Here is a 25,377-nt window from a genome sequence, read left to right as displayed (position 1 = left end):
TGGGCTGGGGATGTGGCTCAAGCAGTAGCGCAATCGCCTGGCATGCGTGCAGCCCAGGTTTGATCCTCAGCACCACATACAAAGATGTTGTGTTCGCCACAAAAAACTAAAAAAAAATAAATATTAAAAAATTCTTGGGCTGGGGATGTGGCTCAGGCGGCAGCGCGCTCGCCTGGCATGTGTGTGGCCCGGTTCGATCCTCAGCACCATATACAAACAAATATGTTGTGTCCGCCGATAACTAAAAAATAAAATATTAAAATTCTCTCTCTCTCCCTCTCTCTCTCTCTCTCTCTCTCTCTCTCTCTCTCTCTCTCTCCCTCCCTCCCTCTCTCTCACTCTCTCTTTAAAAAAAATTCTCTCTCTCTCTCTCAAAAAAAAAAATCATAATAATGGCATTTGTCAGTGAATGGATGGAAATGGAGAAAACCATGCTAAGTGAAATAAGCCAGACTCAGAAAATCAAAGGTTGAATGTTTTCTCTCATCTGTGGAAGACAGAGCAAAACAAAGGAAAGAAGGCAGTTTAGTCACTCATTCAAAATTCTGTTGGTGATCACCCATTAGTTGCCAGGCCCACAGTTCCTAGGGGTAATAAATGGGGTAGAGGGCCAAATAGACAAAGATCCCTGTCCCATCCAGCTTCCACATCCAGTTCCTTCTGGTACATGCTGGCTAGGAGAGGAGGGAAAGAAAGAAGAAACAACTGAGAGGTAGAAAGTGAAGGAGGGTGGTCATTGCTCTGGTGGTTTTTTTAAATTTTATGTGTTTTATGTATCTTTTCTTTGACATATAGTTATATATTTCAAATACAATAAAATTTACCCATTTTAAACTATGAGACTCAGTGGTTTTAGTCTATTCATAAATTTGTACAACTAGCATCATGATTCAAGTTTAGAACATTTTCAAATGTCCCCAATAGAAACCTCACACCCATTAGGACTCACTCACCATTCCTCACCCTGACCCAAACCTAGGCGACCACTAATCCACCTTCTGCCTCTCTGGATTTGCCTCTTCTGTATTATTTCACACAAATGGAATTGTACAGTATATGACTTTGTGCCTGCCTTCTTTCACTCGGTATAATGTTTTCAACATCATCGTGTAGCATATGATGGTACTTGATTCTTTTTTATTACTGAAAAATATTCCATGTTAGCCTATTCTCTTTTTTTTCCCCATCATCTGAAAGTTTCTATCAAAAGGCACACATCAGCTCTGGGAGGATTGTGTTACCAAATATGAGGTTCAGGAGGAAATAAATCTCCTCCCCATTCCAGACTGTTCTGTCTGGGCAGTTGTTTCAAAGAATCACCATGCAGTACCTGACCAGATCCATCCCCAGTAAGGCTTCCGTCTCAGCAGCCGGTTCTCTGGCGTTGACGGCTTCATTGGCTATGCACACGCCATGCTCATTGGCTCCCATTTCTGCCCCCCAAAGCCAGGCGGGTCTGCTTATCACTATGGCATGTGTCCTCGGAACTTGGTCAATTGAAATGTAAGTGCACTAAAAAATGAAGACAAGAAAGAAAGCACCGTCACCTGTCGGGTACCTCTTGGTTTCCACCCAGGCTCTCACAATGGACCATCACATCAGTCACAGAGCCAAAAAACAAAAGGCCATGTGAACATCCAGCTTTGAAAGACACCTGGAGTCCCAATGCAGCTCAAAGGTTTCCATGGTGAGTTCAGTCTGTTTCGTTCAAGCCAATCTGTTCATAGTGCTTCCACACCTGTGATCATCTTGCATTAGGTATTCAGCCAACCTCTGCCCTGAACACTCTGTATCTGACCATCTCCAGAGCCACAGATGACGACCGTCATTTCAAATGAAAATAGCTATTAATTTCCATTTGCAAAAATCCTGATGGATCGGGGTTTCTAAACTTTTCTGAAGGTATAGAGCTCTTTCTTCAAAAAAAACCTCACCCAGAAGCCCGACACAGAACGCAGCTAAAAGGGAAGATGCTTTGTCTGAAGAAAAAATGTTCCCTGAGACCCCAAAAATAATTCCTAGAGTTTCCCAGAACTCAGTTTGACAACCTACATGATTTCAGTAATGGCAGAAAAGGAAGAAATGGTTCTGATATTGGCATGGAACCATAGCATTCCAACATGCACCTCCTTACACATTGCTTTCCAGTCTGGGCCACTGGATTCTCACACTAAGGCAGTGAGAATTCTCTAAGGCAGTGAGGCAGGCACAGGAGGAAACAGATCCATGGAGGTGTGTTTCTAGCTGCTGTCAGCAACACAGTACAAGCCACTTAGACTTGCATATCTTAACCTTCTCTGGGCTGCCCGGTCTTTACCTGAGGGAGCTAACTTAGATCACACTATTTCTTCCAAAAGTATTTTTTTTTATTTTTTATTGGTTGTTCACAACATTACAAAGCTCTTGACATATCATATTTCATACATTAGATTGAAGTGGGTTATGAACCCCAAATGCAGATTGCAGAATCACATCGGTTACACATCCACATTTTTACATAATGCCCTATTAGTGACTGTTGTATTCTGCTACCTTTCCTATCCCCTACTATCCAAAAGTATTTTTAACTGTAAAACATTTCCTTCATAAAAACTCTTACACAGAAGCGGAAACACAATAAAACCGGTCGAAGTGAGCTGGGGCAAAAAGATGAGAAGTGTGGGACCAGGACAGGTGGGGACATACTCACATCCTTGCTTGCTTTTTCCCCTTAAGCTCCCTACCCTGTGGCCCACGAGGGGACTGGGCTGGGCACAAAGCTCTCCAAGGCCCCTATGACACACTCTCTGTGTGGTGGATGCAGTGTGGGCCACTAAATTGCAAAGAGCTTTTAAGCTCCCAGAGAATCATTTTATGAGCCACAGTGTCATTTACATTTTAAATCGGGCAGCTGAAAGCCCTGGATTACTGAAGCCTAGGCTTTTTTTTTCCCAAGACAGTTCTATGGACTGAATACAACCCAGAAATCTATTCTGTATTGATTTCCTGTAATCTCTGCTCCTCAAGTAAAAGCTGAAATGCACGTAGCAAACACAGTGGTTTGGTCGGGTGATATCTGTGTCTGCACAATCCACGTCATGGGTTTCACTGCAGTGGGGGGATATTATTTCACTTGATACATATTTGTAAACTGCAAGTTAATTAAGTCCAGGGGTTGCTAAGAAACCCTTGAGATTTTGGTGGCAAATGAGCAATAAAACATACTCTGGAAATGTTTTTCTCTATTCCATTCCCAAAATTTATTTATTTTAATAAATGATTCATCTAGAGCAAAGGGCCAGCCAAAATAGGAATCGCAACTATGTTCCCTGTGCTTTTCTAAGTTGAACTGAAGGTTCTACCTTAAAATTGCGTTCCTCCATGTTAAAAAAACAAGAAGCCTTTCAGGCATTGCGATGGTTTTGATGTTGAGGGACCCCCAAAGGCCCAGGTGTTCAAGGCTTGATCCTCAGGGTGGTGCTCCTGGGAGGTGACGGGACCTTTAAGAGGTGGGGCTAATGGGTGGTCTTTAGGTCACTGGCCCTTGAAGAGGACTGTGGGACCCCAGCTTCTTACTCTTTCTCCTCTGTTCCCTGGCTCTTGAAGTTAAGCCATTTTCCTCTGCCATGACGAGCTGCCTCATCCCAGGCCCAAAGCAACAGGGCAAACCAATCCTGGGCTGGAGCCTCCAAAACCATGAGCTCAAATAACCCTTTTCTCTGTATAGGTTAAGTGTTTCAAGTATCTGTTACTGAAATGAAAAGCTGCCAAAGACAGGCATTGGCCAAGATTTTCCAAAAGCCCTGTCCCCACTGAACACAAGTGACAAGTTTTGTCTTGAAAAGAAAGAATGAGGAAGGATCTCAGCTTCTTAAAAGAGATTTATCATGATTTTTTTTAAAGGCAGGAAAAAAGTAGAAATAGGAAATGGTTTTATTGATTTGTCCTCAAATACATTTTTATACATTTATACCCATTTACCAATTATTTATGGAGCACCCACTACATTCAAAGTATTTTGTGCCAAGTGTTGCTGGCAGAAAATCAATGAGGATGGCTGTTTTCTGTCCCTTGGTTGGGAAAGAAGAAGGTCTAGCCACATAAATTGTGTAACTGCCACATGACTCGAGTGTCACTGAGGCCTGTCCATGTCATACTCATGGCATCCTGCCCCTTCCTTCTTATCAGCCCTGCTATGCTATCTCCCCAAAAGCTAGAAGGTAAGCCGCAGGAAAGAAGGAGGAAGTCTTTGTTGTTTAGTCCATTCACATATCAAGGCTGGTCCACAGTGGACACCAATAAGCTTTATTTTTAATGAATGGATAGATGGATGGTAAAGATCTAAGGAAGCATAACAAAGGTCCAAAGGAAAGAGGTTTTTATCAAGTGGTGACATTTGAGTTGATTTGGAAAAAAACATGTCAGACATCAAGATATTCCAGATGGCTGGGCGTGGTGGCACATGCCCATAATTCCAGCAACTCTGGAGGCCTAGGCAGGAGGATCACAAGTTCCAAATGAGTCTCAACAACTTAGCAAGGCCCTAAAGCAACTTAGCAAGGCCCTAAACAACTTAGCAAGATCTTGTTCTTAAAAACAAAAATTAAAAAGGCCTGGAGATGTGGCTCAGTGGTAAAACATCCTGGGTTCAATCCCTGATACAAAAAAAAAAAAAAAAAAAAAGATATATTCTGGAGAGAGCAAAGAGCCTAAGAAAAGGCAGAAATGGGATGTCTGTGGTGTATTCATGGTCCAGGGAGGTCCCCACCGTGCAGCTGAGAGCAGCCACTCTGACAACACTGAGGCACAGAACTGCAAAGGCTCAACAAGGATTGACAAAAATGTGGCACATTGAATCAAAAAGACCAGATGGCCCTTGTGGGAGTTCAAACTGTAGGCAGCCAACCTGACAATTTCCGGGCCAAATTGAGAATGATGAGGAAGGAAGGGGATCCCCAAATAGCCAGATGGGACAGATCAGGCCCTCATAAGCACTAGAACTGAAAGCCAATGTGGCCACATCCCCCTCAAGTACTGAGAACCTCAGGGAGCCTGTAACACATGCCCCTGGCGGGACTCTTTGTCATAAACCAAAGAAGCCTGGGACTAACAAGGACCCTTCTGTGACAGTTATTCATGCCCGCTCCATTGTGTTTTAAATGTGGCTAATCACAGTCACCTCTGGGGAGTGGGGCCCGGGAGGGGAGGGATGAACACATTACCCTCATAAGCATGGGTGATTTAAAATCCCAGGTTAGGACCAAAACTCACAAAATAATGAAATTTACACCAGAGGTAATTAGCTAAACTGTAAAGCCAGCCATCTAGAATGTAAACTCCACAGGCAGTCTTTTCTTTCTTCTTTCTTTCTCTTTTTTAAATAAAATTCACTGACCTTGACAACTGCTACATTATTAATGAGGCTGACACAGAAGTGGGATTTGAGGTGGCAGAGGAGGTTTTCACAGGAGAAAATATCCATCCAGCACCTGAAATCTTGTTTCAGAGTAGAAAAAAACAATTGAGTGCCTCAAGTCAAAATTTCTAGCTAAATTTTTTTTAGAAAAGAAAAGGAAAGTGTTTCAGCCCTTGGATGGATCCAAAGAGGTGGCTGCCATCTCAGCTTTTTTAAGCCATTCAAGTGAACTGTGAAAAGGGATGAGTGATTTGTCTTGCTGCCCCATGGCTACTCCCTCCCTGACTCTCATAAAACAAATCTGTCAGCAAGTATGACTTTGGGGTGTCAGAGCCTCATAACAATATAAGAATGCCCAGAGCAGCCAGGGAGCGTGGTAAGGCTTGCTTCCAAATGTCCACTCGACCTCCTGTGAACTCTGGGATTTTAAAGGACCATCCTGTTCTGAGCCTGCCCCTCTCGGTGGCTGCAGGGGACACCTACCATGTGGGATGGTGGAAAAGATGAGTCTTGAAAAGGCCCTACAGAAAAGATAAAAACAATGATCCTGCAGAGCAAGCCTTTTATTGTTCTACAGGAATGGGTCAAAAATGAAAAGCAAGATCAGCTTCCTGCTGGCGCCGACCCTGCCCCACGTCCCAGCCACACTATTTGTGGACATCGCCCAGTGAAAGGGGGAGTAGACGCTCACACAATAGGCGGTTCAGCTAATGAAATGCAACCATTGTCCCTCTCTTACTGTACTCAGATGGTGAACACAACCCTGGCACCACCAGTGAAAAACATTATGGGATGCATTGATGAGTCAGCCAAACTTCTTACAGTGGAGAGAGAACGGGCAGGGAAATGGAAGGCTTCAGAGAAATGGCTTTAATTTTAGGAAGAATGCAACCCTAAAGCAGCATTGCTCAGGGTCAATGAGGGTTTGTTCGTTTATTTTTAAAATTTTTAATTCCAATGTGTGCCTACTATTTGGTTGTGCATCCTTAAAGTTCATAAGACTCTAAATAAATAGTTGACTAAAGAACGTAGGGAGGTCAGAGGGCAACACCATTGACCACACTTTAGAACTGCTTTGGATTTTCCTGAAGCTTTAAGAGATCTCTGGGGATGGGCCATGCAGAGGCCTGGGGTCAGGTTTGGGAAAAGACACTTGCTGCCAAGCTGTGTTCTCCTGGAAGCTGGTTTCACACAGCTCCTGGTCCAGGTGTGGAAGGACAGAAAACAGACACAGACAGGAAGGAAAGTATATAGGCTGCCCATGGAGCTCTGCTTAGCTCGCTGGGATACTAGAATGTCTTATGCTTTCTCATTGGAAGAAATAACCTCCAGAGCTAAAATTCAGGACTCTACCCCATTCTCTCTCTCTCTCTCTCTCTCTCTCTCTCTCTCTCTCTCTCTCTCTCTCACACACACACACACACACACACACACACACACACCGCAAAACACAGCTTCCATGTGGACAATTTTTCTTTTCTTTTTTTTAAGATAGAGGGGGAGAGGAGAGAGACAGGAGAGAGAGAGAGAGAGAGAGAGAGAGAGAGAGAGAGAGAGAGAGAGAGAGAGAATTTTTTTAATATTTATTTTTTAGTTTTCGGCGGACACAACATCTTTGTTGGTATGTGGTGCTGAGGATCGAACCCGGGCCGCCCCCATGCCAGGCGAGCGCGCTACCGCTTGAGCCACATCCCCAGCCCCTGAACAATTTTTCTAACAATTTTCTCAAGCCATTGCAAATTCTAAATTGTCTCTTCTTCTCATAAATATTTTCACTGGTGAAGAAAAGGGACAGGACCTACAAAAAGCCCATCCCAATCATGAGAATACTGAGTCCACAGAGCTCTTTGTGTAGTGAAAAACAGACATAAATTAGAATTAATTTTCAAGGAATGGGAAAAAAATGAAGGAGGAAAATAATGGAAATGAGATTTATTAACAAACATTAACAGACTCCTTCAAAAAAATTATGTGTCCAAACTAACCTTGCTACCAAGGGCTCCCTAAACTGGTATAATTAGCTTCTTGGGCACCAAGTGTAAAAAATGTAAACTTTAGCTGAATTCCATTGTTTTTCTGGAATAATATTCTAATATAAGTTCAATATTTTTCTAAATGGTAAGTACAACCATGTAAGAATAGAACTATGCTATCTGTGGGTGTGTATGCACATATGCACACAAACACACACACACACACACACACACACACAGAGCACATCATAACCCAGAAGTTTTCATCTGCTTCCTCAACCTCCCCACATCCAGAGGGAAAAGCTGTAATTGGAGTAAGTTGAGGGGAGTTCTGCGATGCATGGTGGTACAGCATCCTCAGAAAGAGAAGACAGGCTTTCAAACTAGATACATAGTTATCCATCCTACTTGAAAGCCAAAGACAAGCTGTTAAAAAAAACAGAATCCACATGGGAAAGACTAAAGAATATCAAATTAAGACGTTCCAATCTGCCAACTCTGCAGCTGAATAAAAACACACGGTGTAATTTTAGAAACTGAGCAACTCTGTGCTGAAGGATCTTATTGCTTATTCTCCCAGCCTCAAGCAAAGTGAGTTTGACATATGGTATATGACAGGACTGATGGATGGGAGGATGAAGGGTGGGTGAGTAGTCAAGGTGGAAGGGAAGCCACCTGGAAGGATGGGCCAGAGGGAAGGACGAGTGGGTGGATAAGCAATCAGGATGACTTTTCCTACATGGTTATTCTCAGGATGAGAGTTCCTGGGACCTCAACAGTCCAGTATGAGGTTTCTAGGGAATTCTTAGATATGTGTTTAGAGTATCATGAAATGGATGAGGAATAGATTGGTTCTTATGGGAAGTTCTTACTCTTCAGAGTTTAAAAAAAAAAATCTGTGTGCTAATGGCGTTTTTATGAAAGTTGTATGACAATAACTGTGGCTCATACACCCAAATATGAGAAGGAATCCAGCATTTTGTCCTTGGGACAAGGACACAATGGAGACAGGTGTAACTATAAGGGAGTTAAACAGTAAATTTGGAAAGCAGACTCAGAAGCATGTGCTAAAGATAGGGAGTTTGGGCACTGACACCTGGAGTCACAGAGTCTCTCAGCACAGGTCAGTTATTAAAAAATAAAATTTAAAAAAAATCCCTCTCTTCCCAATGCCAAGTTTAAGAGGTTACATATCATACCATCCAACTACATGTTTCCATGGAGACATTAGAGAGGGGTTGCCAGGGGTTGGGGGAAAGTATGAACTGGTCAGGAGCATGGAGTGTCTCCATGACTATAAAAGCATTCTCCATGACACCATAATGATGGGCACATGTCATTACATGTGTGTCAAAGCCCATAGGATATATGACACAAAGAGTCAATGTTAGGCTTTAGTCAATAACAGTGCATAACAATGGCTCATCAATCATAACTAGTGTACCACACCAGGCACAGGAGAGACTAGGAGGCAGAGTGAGGGAGTATATGGGAACTCTCTGCTTTCTTTTCCTAGCTATGTAAACACAAATGTGCCCTAAGGGGAAAAAAAAAGTCTAAAGGACAAATAAGAATCTTTTTCAATGAGAGACGGGCAGAGGTGTATCCTGGAAAAAAAAATCTGGTAATTCTGCAGGGAAAAGGATCCAGGAGAAATACACACGAGGATGAACAAGAACATATCAGAGGGCTAGGGCTATAGCTCAGCGGAATAGCACTCGTCTGGCACTTGTGAGGTACGGGGTTCAATCCTTAGTACTGCATAAAAATAAAACTGCACCTATTCACATAAGAGAACAAGATTTAACCTGGAGCACACCTGAGTGACAATATACCATGAATTAATAGGTAAAAGTAAGTCTATTCCCTAAAATGACTATAGCCACAAGAGTAGAACAAGAGGAGTTATTTAACCTATTTTTCCCACAAAAAGAACAAACTTTTCTGAAACACTTATTTCAGACATGATTATAAATGGCTTATGTATAATGTTGTAGATACTAGGGCTACTTAACAAATCATTCCACAGTTTAGTGGTATAAAATAACCATTTATTAAGCTCACATGTTTAACAGGTCAGGAATGTGAACAGCAAACAGCAGGGACGGTGTGTCTCCACTCCAGAGACTGGGGCCTGGAACCATCTGGAAGGTCCTTCATTCACATGTCTGGCAGTTGATGCAGGTTGTTGACTAGCAAACCTCAGCTCTTCTCCAAGTGGGCCCCTCCCTGTGGTCTCTGTATGTGGAAAAGTTTGGGTTCCTCCCAGCATGATAAATGACTGGTTTCTTAGGGCTACAGTCAGAGATCCAGACAGAAAAAAGCTATGTCCTTTTACCACCCAGCCCTGAAAGGCACATAGCATTCCGTTCACATGCCCCACAGGTCAGAGCAATCACTAAGGTATATGGTAGGGGTGAGAGATGTAGACCACATCTGCCCCTCTCCTTGGGAGGAGTGCCCTTCACACTGTAAGAAGTGCATATAAGGTGAGATTTGGTGCAGCCAATTTGGGGAAATTAAATCTGTCCATGTAAAAATCAAAGTTTATTTATATGCTCTCTCAGGGGCAAAAATAGAATTATTCAGGGAAGACAGACAGGGAAGGTCAGTAATCACTCAAATCAACAAACTTCACCCACTCTACCCTGCTCCAGGAAAAGAGAAATACTCAGACCCAAATGACAGATATTCATGCATGGATGAAAACCAATTGAACCTAACATGCTCATCAAAGAAACTAGCACTCTTCTCCCACATCAAAGACTCACTGCAGTCTAGGGGCTTGGACTGAATTGGCAGCTTAACTCAAGAGGCATGTGGTTCTGGTGAAAAGCCCCGTAGGACACAGTCCACCACTGCTCCATCCACAGACAGCCTACGTCTAGTCACGCTCAACTTTGCCTGTTCATTCCAGTGCCTTTGTCAAATTCACCCAAAATAAGCAGCTCTTCATAGAATTCTGTTGCTCTTTGGTGCTGACTTGTGCTTTCAAAGGATAGAAACAGAACCAGTGATTTAAGATTCAGAAAAAAACAAAAACAACAACAAAAAAAAACACTGTACACATTGATGCACTAATTTAAAACCAAACATGACGACCAGGGAAAAAAAAATCCATTTATTTTAACAGCCTTAAAACACTAAAAAGGAGAGGAGAGAAAAGAGTTTTGTTCATTTACTAGCTCCAACATTTTTCTCCAAAAAACAACAAACACTTGTTTGTTAGTTGTGTGCGTGCACACATACACAACCCTAAGTAAATATACCATAACCATGAAGTGTATTTCATGAATGCAATCATGGCTCAATTACCAGATGAATAGAAAGAAAAAAACTAGGTTATTAGATTATTTCCGTAATCATGAAAAGACCTTCATCAAAACTTAATACCTATTCCCAAGTTGTTGTTTACATTAAAAATAAGAACTCATATAGATCTTTTAACATGATAAAACAACATAAATCTTAGTCCCAAAGCCATCATCTTACTCAACAGGGAAGCACTAGAGGCAACTCCACTCAGGTCAGAAACAAAGGCAAAAAACATGTCAGAAATATGGAGTTTGAGATATGAGTCAGAGCAATCAAACAAGAAAATAATTAGAGATGTAAGAGAATCAAAGTCCCATTATTTGGTGGTAATTCTTAACAATACACCTGGAAAACCCAAGAGAATTTATAATAAAAGAGAATACAACCCAATAAAAGATTGTGATAAAATAGTAAATTAATTAAGATAGCCATCATGGAAACTTGACAAAACACTCTAGGAATATGCAGACACAGGCACTGTCATAACATTACTGGTGGGAATGCAAAGTGGTAAACTACCTGAGGAAGGAAGTTTGATAATATTTAACAAAATTACATGTTTATTTACCTTGTGACCCAGTATTACCACTTCTAGGCATCTATCCCTAAGAAAGACTGCCAAAAAAAAAAAAAGTATATTTGTTAAAGCATTCAAAACAGGAATTGATTGATAATTTGTAACATGACAAAAATAGACTAGATACTGTGGTAGATGCATGTGACTATTATTCATTTCATCACTCTTTATAATAGTAAAAGACAGGAAGACCACCCAAATGTCCCCCAGCATTCGGGGGCTGCTTACACTATGGTTCATTATGGAACGGAACATTCTGCAGCTCAAAATAAGGAATGAAGAGTTCCTGTACATATCATATGCCCTGATTCCCAAGATAGGATTTTAGTCGAAAAAAAAAATAAAGGATAGAGGTATATGTGGCATGCTACTATTAACCTTAGAAAGGAGAAAAGGTGGGGCTGAGGTTGTGGCTCAGTGGTAGAGTACTTGCCTAGCATGCATGAGGCAGTGGGTTCCATCCTCAGCCCCATGTAAATGTAAAATAAAGATATTGTGTCCACCTAAAACTAAAAACTAAATATTAAAAAAAAAGGAGGAAGGGGACCTGGAAAAATACATATATGTTATGTATGATTTTTACACATATGTACATTTTTAATGAGAAGGATAAACCAAAAAATCTTCTAAAACATGATTAACTGTGTAGAGAAAAGAAAATGGAATAAAAGAGACAAGGACAGACATAGTACTTTGAATATATCTTTTTTAAAGATTTGACTTTAGGGCTGGAGTTGTATGTAGCTCAGTGGTAGAGTGCTTGCCTATAAAGATTTGACCTTAGAACCATGTAAAATTTTACTTAATTATAAAACAAGGACCATAAGGAACAGAGAATTCTCCACATACCCTCATTTTTAAGGCTGTGAGCCAACGTGAATGAAAATGGGAATCCGCAGAAATCACATGACAATCTGATGGGTGAGCAGGCTTCCAAGAAAGAAGTCAGAGAAGGATCCTCAGCGTGGAGGAACTGAGACAGGCGCAGGACTTACCTCGACCTTGCTCTCCGGTTCGTGATCAGCAGCGGAGAAATACACAACCTCCTGCACTTCATCCCTGGGCCGGGCTGAATTTTTCCCAAACACCACCAGACCATCCTTAGCACGCGGCGGGAAGGCCACAAAGCAGTAACTTGGAGGAGCTCGGGCCATCCTGAAAAGAGAGCACCTATGAGAACAGGAGCGGACCTGACGGAGAACCTTCCAAGGGCGAGTTCTGCAAACGCATTTCACCAGCGGGAACAGATTCTCCATGGAACTGTGCGCAGTGAGCTCATGAAGCCATCCCCGCTGGCCGTGAAGGTGGGGTGCCTGGAGTCGAACCACAGAGTCACAGAGACCAGATATTGTTTAGTACTCCGTGGGATTAAATGAGCTCAGATTCTCCACACACCGAAGTGGCAGCCAAAAGTGCAGTGGCGTGGGAGAAAGCAAAGGGGATTATTGTTCCTGGCAGAACACACACACACACACACACACACACACACACACACACACAGCAATCTGTCAAACGAATAAATGAATTAACAAGAATACAGTCGTTCCTTGGTATTCAAGGGAATTGGTTCCAGGACCCCTGGAAGATAACAGATAACAAAATCCACAGCTGCTCAGTCCCTTATACAAAATAATGTCTGTTATTTGCAATATAACTTACCCACATCCTTCTGTACACTTTAAATCATTTCTAGATTATTTATAATACCTAATGAGATGTAGATGCTATGTAAATAGTTCATATGCTGTATTATTTAAGGAATAACAAGAAAAAAAGTCTTTATGTGTTTATTACAGATGCACAACGCACCAATGCTGTATTTTGGATCCACAGTTGGTTGAATCCACAGATGTGGGAACCTGAAGATGCAGTGGGTTGACGGTACTCTGTAGAGGGGCACTCACTACCAGATCTAAAGATGCATGGCAACTGATTATCAGATTTGGAGGTGTGATCAGAAATCAGAAAATGGATCTAAAGATAAACCGAAAGAGACCACCTACCCCTTTTAAAATATAGTATTACTCTACCTCGTGACATATTATTCAAGCACACTTGGCTTTCCCTCCTACCCCTCCAGTGGCTCCTGGGCTGGCTAGGTCTCTTCTAAATGACCATTGTGCATCCTCACTTCTTGACCCTTCCATCCTTGTTTAATGCCTTCCCCACCCCCCAAGGGAAAATTCTTCCATGCCCAGAGCTTCCCTTGTTAATTATGCACCCATGAGGTGCACACAGTGAATTTCAGCTCAGTTCTCAATTTGAGCTCCCAACCAGAGACCCAACTGTCTCCCTGGTATCCAAAGCTGATTTCAGCCTCTTCCCCCAAAGGGGATCCTTCCAACCTTCCCTCTCAGAGGCCAGCTCCATCATCCATCCCAGTAGAGTTTCTGGAATTCAGAAATCATCCCTGTCATCTACTTCTCCTTTATCCAACATGTCACCAAGTCCTATAGATTCAGTCTCCTAAATCTCTATGGAAACTAGCTACTTCCCTCCATTCTGTTGCCACCACCCTACACCAAGGCCACCATCATCTCATCATCTCCAGCCTGGACCAGGCAGTAGTCTTTTAAGGGGGCTGCTGCAAAACCTCTATTATTTCCCTTCCAAACATCCTCCACATTGCAGCCAAAGAGATCTTTGCAGAAGGAAGATTTGATCATGTATTTCTGCTTAAAACACTTCACCACTCTTAGAATAAACCTCAAAGTCATGCCACTCACTCTCACAACTCCAGAGCACAGGCCTTTTTCCAGTTCCCCCAATACCCTCAGGGCCTTTGCACATGCTCCACACTTTTTCCTGAGAATTCCTTTCCATGCTTCCTTACAACAAAATGATTTGCCTAGTTTCTTTTGCAGCTTCACATACCAGCTCAAATGTACTGTAATTTATGTCACTATACCATACTGTCTCATAGAATACTGTTCTTTCCCTTTATCTGAATAATTTGTGTAATTTCTTTCTTACCAAAAATTAATATTTACTTTCTCTTTCCTCTCTCCAAAAAAAACCTAAGCAATATGAAAGCAGGAACTGTATCTTTTTTTGCACACCCAGCTCTACACAATGTTTTATGCAGAATAGATGTTCATGAATTAATAGTTGTTTCCTAACATCTCACAAACCGAAGATGACTTTACAACTCTCTTTCCTCACCACCACACCCCTGCACCTGACCTGAATGCCCTTGGCTTACTCTTTGTGTCATTCCGGATCAGATTCAAAATGGCTTTTTTTCAGGAAGACTTCTATAAAAGACTGCCCTTTATTCAGCGTCCACAAGCACTAATGCATCCAGTTTGTTCTAGAATAATGCATGTTTGTTGCTTGCAAATATATTTCCTTATCAGTTTCTAAAAGCTCTCTGAGGACAGGGGCCATGACATCCAAATACAGAAGCCCCACATTACAGGCCCTCAACAACGTTGAACCAACCATATTGTATTTTTTAAATTGATTTTATTTTTTAAATACATGGCAGCGGAATGCATGACAATTCTTATTACACATATAGAGCACAATTTTTCATATCTCTGTTTGTATATAAAGTAGGTTGACACCCAATTTGTGTCTTCATACATTTACTTTGGATAATGATGTCCATCACATTCCACCATCCTTGCTAATAACCCTGCCTTCTCCCTTTCCCTCCCTCCCCTCTTTCCTATCTAGAATTCATCTGGGAGGAATAGATAAATTATATTGTATTTGTATCATCAATTACCCAATTCAAAAACTTTTTTCTTTCTTTTTAAAAAATTTTTATATCAGCTATATTGTATTTATATCATCGATATCCAATCAATTCAAACACTTTTTTCTTTTCTTTCTTCCTTTTTAAAATTTTTTAAATTTATGAGTCCCAAATACAAGATATCAGTAAATCAGTGTTTTCAGAAAAGCACTAAACTGGATCCAAAGCTCAGCTCCACCACTAGTAGCTGTGTAACCTTGAGCAAGTCAATCTACCTCTCTGAGCCTGCAAATGTTTTGCCCCAGCCCACAATTCTTATGACTATCAAATAAAATGATTCATTGGGTGCGGTAGCACACACTTGTAATACCAGCAGCTAGGGAGGCTGAGGCAGGAGGATCACAAGTTCAAAGCCAGCTTCAGCAATGTTGAGGTGCTAAGCAACTCAGTGAGACCTTGTCTCTAAATTAAATACCCAATAGAGCTGGGGATGTGGCTCAGTGGTCAAATGCCCGAGTTCAAATCCCAAGTACCCCAAATAAATAAATAAATAAAATGATGCTTGAGAATGTATTTTGCAAACTGTGGAGGCTACATAAGAAGATACTCTGGATTTTAACTTTTAAAACAGAGTAGCATCTCAAGATTTCTGCTAAGCAGGCCATCTAAAATTGACTTGCCTCAACCATACCCAGAGGAGTCATCAAATCATAGAGTCAGCAATATTCTATGTTTGGAAACATACTGCAATTCCAATGTCCAGGTTACTTCAGTCTCATCTATAAATGTCCACCCAGGGCTGACAGAGTTTCCTTCCTCTCACATTGCTTATGGAAGCCTCCTCCCTAGGGTGCAAAGAAATGGGAGACCCCTTCCCCAACTCTAAAATCCATTCCCTCCTAGCCTAGAAAAATAGCCTCTCTTCCTCCATGAGAAAGAAAAACCAGGAAGATAAAGTCTTCTCTTAACCTTCCCCAGGTTCACAAAAACTGCTTCATCTGACAGCGATAAGCCAAGAATCAATGTGCACAAGAATGACTATAAAATAAAATGTCTTTACGGAGGTTTCCTAGAATATGGGCGTGGGAGGAACTGCTGGAGGGTGAAATAAGGTGTAGCCAACCCAGAAGCCGCCATGGGGGGGGGGGCGGGACAGGAGGTGTTTGCTGTGCTTTAGTTTCTGAGTATGTAACAGAACTTCCCTTCCTCCCCCTGCCACCGCCATTTCAAAAGGGCTGGTGTCTCATTCAGGAACAGAACCTCATTTTATTCCATCCTGAAAAATGTTAGGAATCCACTGGTCTTGCATTTACAAGAGTCATCTGTAGGAAAAAAAACAAATCCCACAGGGTCTTTGACAAACACCTATTCTTCATCTGGCATCTGCTTGCTCAACAAGTCAACTAGGTCACTTGACCATGACAAGGACATAGGCAGCAGAAGCCCAGGGATGTGTAGGAATGCTAGGAGGAAGCAGAATTTCAAAGTCTGTTAGGGGAAAAAATTAGCTAGATAGACAAGTGAAGTGTATCACAACCAGCCATAAACTAATAGAATCTAACAGTCCATTTTCTTTGGCTGAGTCTCCAATCTATTCACTGACTAACTGCAGAGATGACTTAGCAAGACTTTTTTTTTTTGACTCCGAATTAGCAAAATCCAAAAGAACTTTCTATGGTGATGGAAATGTCCAGTCTCTGCTCTCAATATGATAACCACTAGCCTAATGTGACTCTGGAAGTGTAATTGTTATGGTCAAGGAACTGACTTTTCTATTTTATTCAAAACATGAATTAGCTTATATATAAGTGGCTTGTAAGAACTCAACTGGGCAGGGCAACAATCCATTTCCTGCAGAAATTCAGAAACGAAGATTTCCATGGAAAGACTTTGGAAGATCCCAAAGAACTTATTAGTGAAATCCCCACTTTTTCTAGATACAAAATGTGCTATCATCCATAAAAATTGAATTAGCAAATATGAGGCAGGGTACTTCTGGAAGACTGGAAAAAGATGATTAGGGCAGCTCCTGGACTCACCAGGCTGACTGAGTTTACAGAAGCCCCTTCTATCAGGAGCTAAAAATGGTAGCTCTACACACCAATTCCATTTCTCCTGATATGAGTCTCCTAATTCTAACTCGGAATCCACCATGAAAGTGGCCTTTACTTCCTCATTGTGTATCTGTCTGCTCAATTCCTCTCTCTGGTTCCTAAATAAATTTTGGAAACCTTCACTTTTCTTCAAATCTCCATCCATCTCCTTAAAGAAGGTATCTCCCTTCCCATTCCACAAATGAAAGGTGGGTGAGAGGGTGGGAGGCTGTTGCAGGGAGAAGGTGTGCAGATGGACTATAGTGTTATGCTGTAGGCCTGATGCTGAATCCAGGTATGGCCAAGTCAGCATCTTCCAAGCTGTATATTGTAGCCTTCATGTGGATTATGACATCAACTGAATTAATAAGAACAATATTTTCTTGGAAAACCATTTTTAGAAATATAGATATCTGCCAGGTGCAGTGGCATATATAACTGTAATCCCAACCACTTGGGAGGCTAAGGCACGAGTATCACAAGTTCAAAGCCAGCTTCAGCAAGGCCCTAAGCAATTTGCTGAGACTCTGTCTCAAACTTTAAAAAAATAAATAAATAAAAAGGGCTGGGAATGTGTCTTAATTGTTAAATACTCCTGGGTTAAATCCTCAGTACCAAAAAATAAATAGAATATAGGTATCTCACAGAGTAAGGGCTAAGTGCTGACATAAGTGACTGTATGTTGTGCTGCATACATCTGCTTACATGATCGTGTGCATGCAATGGATAGAGGCTGAGCATTTTTCTCTCTTGCTGTGGATCTCAAGGAAAAAGCCTTAAAAGCAGTAGACTTAAATGGCAGGCCTACTGAATAAGGCTGCATTGTGGCAAATGCCAATTAGGATTCTTGCCAAGTTAGCAATAAACTAACAGTTCTAATTAATGAGACACTCCAATTTAACTTCCATCATGGGTTAAGCTGACAGGCATTTCCTAAGAAGTTCTCATTGAGCATGTTTGAAAGTGCATTTCTCTGTAGTCTGTACTTTTATATTTATGTTCTCTAAGTTCTGCAACTGAAATTATTTTTAAGGTTGTATGCTGTTGGAGGAAAAGGGAGGTTGAAAGATGGGAGGTTGAGATAAGGATGCAAATTGGAAATATGAAAATGTCTTGGTGCTGATATCATTTTTGTGGTGGACAAAAGAAATCAGATAATTCATTAGCTGGTAGGGTACGAATAAAATATCTCCCAGTCCCCACCCCCAGTTAGTTCTCAGGGTAAGCTACCAGTTTTCTGCACTAACACTTTCTGAAATGTTAGAAATATTCTATTTGTGCCATCCAATATTGAAATGTGCCTGGTGCAACTGAAGTACCAAGCTTCTTTCTCTCTTTTTACTTATTTATTTTTGTGTTGCTGGAAATTGAACCCAGGGCCTTCTGCATGCTGGGCAAGCACTATACCACTGAGCAATAACCCCAGCCCAAGCACTGAATCTTTAATTAATTTAAAATAGGGGCTGGGGCATAGCTCAGTAGTACCACGAATGCTTAGCATGTGCAAGGCCCTGGACTCAATACCCAGCATTGCAAAAGGATTACGTTAAATTAAACAGCTGGTACAATTTAGATCTTAAATGTCCCGCCCAAGGGCACATGTGTTAAAGGTTTAGTTCCATAGCTCGGGAAGTGTAAAAAGAGGCAGGACCTACTGGAAGGTTTTAGGTTATTGAATGTGTACCCTCAAAGGGTCCATGGGACCTTGGTCTCTTCCTCCCTCTCTTTGCCAGGAAGTGAGTAGAGCTTTGTTCTATCACGTGTTCCCTACCATGATGTGCTATCTCACCACAGGCCCAAAAGCAACACGGATAACCAAGCATATACTGAAACCTCCAAAACTATGAACCAAAATAAACACTCTTTCTCTGTAAGCTGATTATCTCAGGTACTTGTTAGACTAATGGAAAGCTGACATCATGCTGAGTTAAATAGGCCAGTCACATTACAGGTTGAGTATTTCCTATCTAAAATGCCTAGTACCAGAAGTGTTTCAGATTTCAGGTGTTTTCAGAGTTGGGGATATTTGCATTTCTACATTAGAGATATCTTGGGGATGGGACTCAAATCTAATACAAAGTTCACTTATGTTTATCTACATAGTCTGAAATTAATTTTATGCAGTGCTTTTGTGTGCCTATGTTTGGGCTGTGACCTGTCATTTAAGGTTAAGTATGGAATTTTCCACTTGTGGTTTTGGGACAGAACTCAAAAAAGTTTTAGATTTCAAATTTCCGATTTTTTTGGAAAGCACATACAACCTGTATTATGTGCTTTCATCTATAGAAGCTACCTAGAGGAGTCAAACATGCAGAAACAGAAAGCAGAGTGGCAGTAGCTATGGTCTGGGAGAAGAAGGGAAGAGGGAGTTGTTGTTTAATGGGTAGAGAGTTTCCATTCTACAAGATGAAAAAGTTCTAGAGATTGCTTTTACAACAGTGTAAATATATTTAACACCACTTTATTGTACAATGAGAAATGCTAAGATGATTAAATATATGTTATGTGTTTCTGACCACAATTTAAAATTTTTTAAAAATTAAATAGTCGGGGCTGGGGATGTGGCTCAAGCGGTAGAGCGCTCGCCTAGCATGCGTGCGGCCCGGGTTCGATCCTCAGCAGCACCACATACCAACAAAGATGTTGTGTCCCCACATACCAACAAAGATGTTGTGTCCGCCGAGAACTAAGAAAAATAAATAAATAAATAAATGTTAAAACTCTCTCTCTCTCTCTCTGTCCCCCTCTCTCACTCTCTTTAAAAAAAAAAAAAAAAAATTAAATAGTCCCATTTGGCTAAGAGCTGTGGCATTGAACCACACTGCTACACTGCAGTAGTATCTCCCTAACCTCAGTCTCTAACCACCACCGACTTCCCTGGGGATTCATGGCTTCCTCTGGGAACATGGTATTGGCAATCTCCTGGAGCTCACTGCAGAGGAGCTGCTGCTACAACACTCACCCTGACTGGTGGCAAGAGGATTGCCTTCAGGCTTGTGGGACTGGAGTGCTGTACTCCTGTAGCTAGGAGACCACTGGCAGAATGTCTAGACAAGGAGGGAGGAAGCCGCATGGGAGAAAAGGTCTTTGTCCTCAAGTTCAGTGAGGAGTTACTGAAGGCATGAATGCTGTGGGCGTGGGCAGGGGCTTTCTTTGCATGACTGCCAAACTGCCCTGCCCCCTTATCTCCGAGAAGCTCAAGTGACCCTCATCAGTCACCTTAGTCAGTAATAAGAAAGCGCTGAGATGCCAAAGAGGAAGAAAATGACTCTCTATGTGAGCTATGGCCTTGTTAACTGTCTTGCAAATAACTGTGACAAACTGCCTTTCCTGACACAAAGAATGGAACCCCAACCCCAAGCCTGGATTCCCTACTCTCCATCCTCCCAGCTTTACTGAGTAAGTTTGAACTCAATGTCTGTGAATTACCAGAATAGCAAAGCAATGATTTTACTATTTTAGTCACTGATAAATTCGTTTGGAAAATTATTGACATTCCTGCTGAACTGAAAACGAGACAAATGATACTCATTTATAAATTGATTTTTCTGTCATATAGCTGCTATTAAAATACTAAGGATCAATGAAGTATTTGGGAAAGAAAATATCTAACTAAAAATTGGGATATAAATACCAGCTGATGATAATCATACACATACATTAGCCCAGACTCACAAAGTACTGCCTAAGAGAAAGACAGATCTGCTAAGTATTTTTTTTTAAACTAATATAGTAGAGCATAGTTTTAGGTCTCTATAGCCAAGGAATTCAAGCTCTGATCTGTCAATTCCTTGATTGAAGAACTATCAAGAGAGACCATATGGAGTATTAAGTAATGTTAGTTTTCTGACACTAACAAATACTTGAGATAATCAACTTATAAAGAGAAAAGGTCTATTTGGCTCACAGTTTGGGAGGTTTCAGTCCACGATCTGTTGGCCCTGTTGCTTTGGCCCTGTGGCGAGGCAGTGCATCATGGCAGGAGCACATGACAGAGCAAAGTTATTCACCTCATGGCTGGGAATCGAAAAATGAGAGATGGAAGGGGCTGGATTCTCACATCCCCTTTGAGGGCACACCTCCAGTTTTACCTAAGACCTCTCACTGCCACTGGGCCCCAGCTCATAATGGTGCCACCATCTTCTCGTAGCACTAAGCTGGGGAATAAGCCTTTAAACACATGGGTCTTTGGGGAACATTCCAGATGCAAGCCTTAGCAGGAAGCAGATGCTGGAGCCAACCTGGGTTCAAATCTCAGCCATGTCCCTACCCCAAGCCATTCATAAAAGGGATAGTGAGGTAGTGCACTCCTCCCAGGGTTTCCATGAGATCTGAATGGCACTTAATAGTACCAACAAAGTGCTCCAGATACCCTCTGGACACACGGTGAAAGAATGAAGGATGCATGCCGCAGCCTGTTCCTGTGTCCAAGTCAATTTGTTCAGACTTCAGAAATACTGTTTTTCCTGAAATATCTAAGTGCCCTTTCACTTTCTGAATGTTTGCTTCATCGTCATCAGTGTCCTTTAAGAGCTGCTTACCATTTCCCTTTCTAATGTCAAGGGGAAAATCACTTGATGGTTAGGTCCTGGGTCTTACCTCCCGAACTTCAAAAGATATACTTGCCAGCAGCGTGGTATAGGATGCGGGGAAGAGGCAGGTTGTAGATTGCTTAACCCAAAGTGTTGTCCTAGATAATGTTTTTTTTGTTTTGTTTTGTTTTTTAAAATAATTTTTTAGTTGTTGGGAATCGAACCCAGTGCCTCACACGTACGAGGCAAATGCTCTACCTCTGAGCTATAACTCCAGCCCACTAGATAGTGTTTTTAAGAAACCTGAATTAAGAGCTAACATTTTAAGTCTAGAGATCTCCCAGAGACATTCAGGTATTTGTACTTTGCACAACTCAGAGATTTGGCAACACTGAGTCACATCCTGTGTGACAGTGAGACAAGTTGGGAAGTGGCTCCTTCAAAAGGTCCTGTACTCCTCCAGGACCCCTCTATTACCTGTCCCTATTGTCCCCAAGTGGGGTGGTGGGGGTGGAGAATGGCAGGCTTTAGAAACACAGACCCCAGTTCCCAGCCAGACTCCACCCACTAATTCTGATGGAAATGGGACTGAGCCCCCACATACAATATAGCACCATGGATTAAATGTGAGCATATGGAAAACACCCAGTGATGCAGCTGTATACAGGAGGCACTCAATAAGTGTTTGCATTCCTTTCCTACTCCTCACTGATGATGCATTTGCAGGTCTACACCAGTCCCCACTACCATCCTTCCCCACTCTCATCAGTAGTTGGCCCCAAACTCCTCAAATACACTCACATTCCAAAGTACAACTGAAATGCACTGAAAGGCTCAAATCTTTTGATCTAATTATCAGATATCAAAGACTACAGATGACACAAGGGGATGCTCTCAACAAAATCAAGACTACAGGAAACTAGAGAACAAAGCTGGCTTCTTCAACAGCAACAATTAAAAAAGAAACAGCAGGGGGCGGGGTGGGGGAGAGCAAGAGAACAAGTTATTTAAGAGATACAACAATCAATTGCAGTATTTGGATCCTGATTTAAACAAACTATACAAAAGTTTGTCAAGACAGCTAGGGTAATGTGAACATTGGTTAGGTATTTGTCAGATGATTAATATTTTAGACAGGACATGATGTCTATGAACGAGCCCATGTCTTAAAAAGACACACACTGAAATGGTCCCATGAGGAAGACTATGATATAACGCAGGGTGGGGTGACAGGGTGATGGGGTGACAGGGCAAGGGCACAGACCAAACAAGACTGGCTAGGAGATTAAAACCTTTAGAGCTGGGCGGTGGCACACAGGGTTGACTCTATTTTTCTCCTTACTTTTGTGGATGCTTGAAACTTTCCGTAATAGATAACTTTATGTGAAGCACATAAAATGTTTAAAATTATTTTAAGGTTGGAGACAGTCCTGGATGTTTTCTTAACATGTCCACTGACAGCTTATTTGTCCACTTAGATACGTGAGGAAGGAAGACATGACTCGGAAGGATGGGGAGAGGTTCTGGTGGGGCTTGGGAGTGTTCGTGCACTAGGGGGAAAAGAAGAGCTCCAGTTCTTTCTCTCTCAAGCTTCATTTTCTGTCTTTTCTTCAAGTTTTAGACATTTGTCTCTGCTCAGAAAATCACAAGTGCCCCAGGGCAAGAACCATGTAAATCCTCACTTCTCAATCACCTCCCACAGAGACTGGCACAGTTCAAGACCTCACTATATGTTTGTTGAGCAAATGAAAGGAAAAATGGTATCTATATTTCATCTTCAATGAGAGAAAAAGATCAGCAGAATCCAGTTTGGACAAAACGCTCCCAGTCTGCGGGTCACTTCATGGTATTGAGATCTGGCCAAGCGTCGAGTGGTCTAGGGGAACTTGTTAAAAATGGCCGATTCCTAGGCACCCCTCCTCAGGGATTCTGTTCAGCAGGTCCAAGCTGAGATCACAGAAAGGAGAGTTTCAACAAACCCAAGGGGTTCTGAGGCAACCAATTCAAACTGGTGTGTAATATCCACAGATAGGGGTCTTAAACATCTTTGTCGTCTCTCAAAAGTATTATTCATTTTATCTGTCTGGTTCTTTTGTTCACTGTGGAAACTTTCAACACAACAAAACAGAGTAGTCCAATAAATCCCCTTAAGATATCCACCAACCTCAAGGGCCATCAGCTTATTTTAAGGAAACCTTTTAATTTTATCTGAATTCAGACACAGCACTGGCAGCAATACCCTCTGTCTTGGAGATGGAAGTGGCTGAAGTCGTGACCCAGGTTAACTTGAAAGAGAAAGGTTTGGGTTGTTTTCTGGTCTGACAGAGTTGTAGATGACTGTGCTTCCTCTATCCCTTTGAAAACTGGAAATCAAACTACATGACAATCAGGAAAATTTAGATTAATTGTTATTTAAATACTTTAAAGAATAAAAGTCCCATTCAACCTTGTTTTTTTGTTGTTGTTGTTTTGTTTTGTTTTTGGTTTTGTTTTTTTTGTGCTAGGGATGGAACCCAGGACTATACACCTGCAAAGAGCATGCTCTATATTGAACTACACCCCAGTGCTCATTGAACTCTTTAAGAATACCTTTTTGAGCCAGGCATAGAAGTGCACACCTGTAAATCCAGTGGCTTGGGAGGCTGGGGCAGGAGGAATGCAGGTTCAAAGCCAGCCTCAGCAATGGCGAGGCACTAAGCAATTCAGTGAGATCCTGTCTCTAAATAAAATATAAAATAGGCTGGAGACGGGCTGGGGTTGTGGCTCAGCGGTAGAGCCCTCACTTAGCATGTACGAGGCCCTGGGTTCGGTCTTCAGCACCATATAAAAATGAATAAATAAAGGTATTGTGTCCATCTACAACTAAAAAATAAATTAAAAAAAAAATAGGCTGGGGATGTGGCTCAGTGGTTGAGTGCCCCTGAGTTCAATCCCTAGTACTCCCCCCCACCAAAAAAAAAAAAAAACCACAAACTAATTTGTTATTTAATTCCAAAATTACAGTTTGAAGGATGGGGATATAGCTCAATGGTAAAACGTTTGCCTAGCAAGTACAAAGCCCTGGGTTCAATCCCCAGGACCACAAAAATACAAACAAAAAAATCCTATCATTTAGATGATTAAAGATAGGAAAATTTTTCTATTTAAAGTTGAAAAAACCAAAATCCCAAGACATCAGTGACTACTCAACTTGACCATAACCCCTGATAATTTAATGGACCTCTGTTAGTATACCTCCACATACTGCAAATATACCCACTTACATGATCATAAGAATAAAAAATATATTTATGTTAATGTAATGAGCCATTTACACATATTTTGAGAAGTTAGGAAATATATCAATACATGGGAGAAAGCTAATGAAATGAAAAAAGGACACACAAATGTACATACAGTACCATTTAATTTATTCATGTTATCTGTAAAGATGCCACAGAAAATTATTACAAAATGCAACAAAAGTATTAGGAATAGTAATAATAAGATTAGTGGATCATAGTTTTATAAATAATTTCTTAACCTCTATATATTCAAGCATTTTCAAATTTTCCACATGAAAAGTAATAAAAATATTTTTAAAACCCAGAAGAGTTGCAGTCAAAATAATCTATCATTCGGGCTGGGGTTGTGACTCAGTGCTAGAGCGCTTGTCTGGCATGTATGAGGAACTGAGTTCAATCCTTAGCACCACATATGACTAAATAAAATAAAGATTCTGCGTCCATCTACAACTAAAAATATTTTTTAAAAATAACAATCTATTATTCAGTTCACTGCAGTGAATAAATA

The 25,377-nt window shown here is 41.3% G+C and overlaps 1 protein-coding gene across 4 annotated transcripts in view; it reads right to left on the bottom strand.

The window, feature by feature from the left end:
* Positions 1-25,377, bottom strand: part of Scrn1 (secernin 1) — a 63,623-nt gene that overhangs the window by 30,918 nt on the left and 7,328 nt on the right. The window contains exons 1-4 of one of the 4 annotated variants that reach the window (XM_078039913.1): positions 12,256-12,382; positions 11,252-11,298; positions 9,433-10,356; positions 1,331-1,512 (exon numbers count right to left, since the gene is read on the bottom strand). In XM_078039913.1, coding sequence (XP_077896039.1) covers positions 1,331-1,431 — 101 coding nt within the window. In that variant the 5' untranslated portion in view covers positions 1,432-1,512; positions 9,433-10,356; positions 11,252-11,298; positions 12,256-12,382. Of the gene's footprint in view, positions 1-1,330; positions 1,513-9,432; positions 10,438-11,251; positions 11,299-12,255; positions 12,416-25,377 lie in introns of those variants that run through there. The other 3 variants (XM_078039915.1, XM_078039912.1, XM_078039914.1) reach the window with 3 other exon arrangements.

Source organism: Ictidomys tridecemlineatus, chromosome 2 (genome assembly GCF_052094955.1).
Source record: "Ictidomys tridecemlineatus isolate mIctTri1 chromosome 2, mIctTri1.hap1, whole genome shotgun sequence".
Lineage (NCBI taxonomy): Eukaryota > Metazoa > Chordata > Mammalia > Rodentia > Sciuridae > Ictidomys > Ictidomys tridecemlineatus.
Note: the sequence above shows the minus strand (reverse complement) of the source record. Positions and strands in the feature narration are given on the sequence as shown.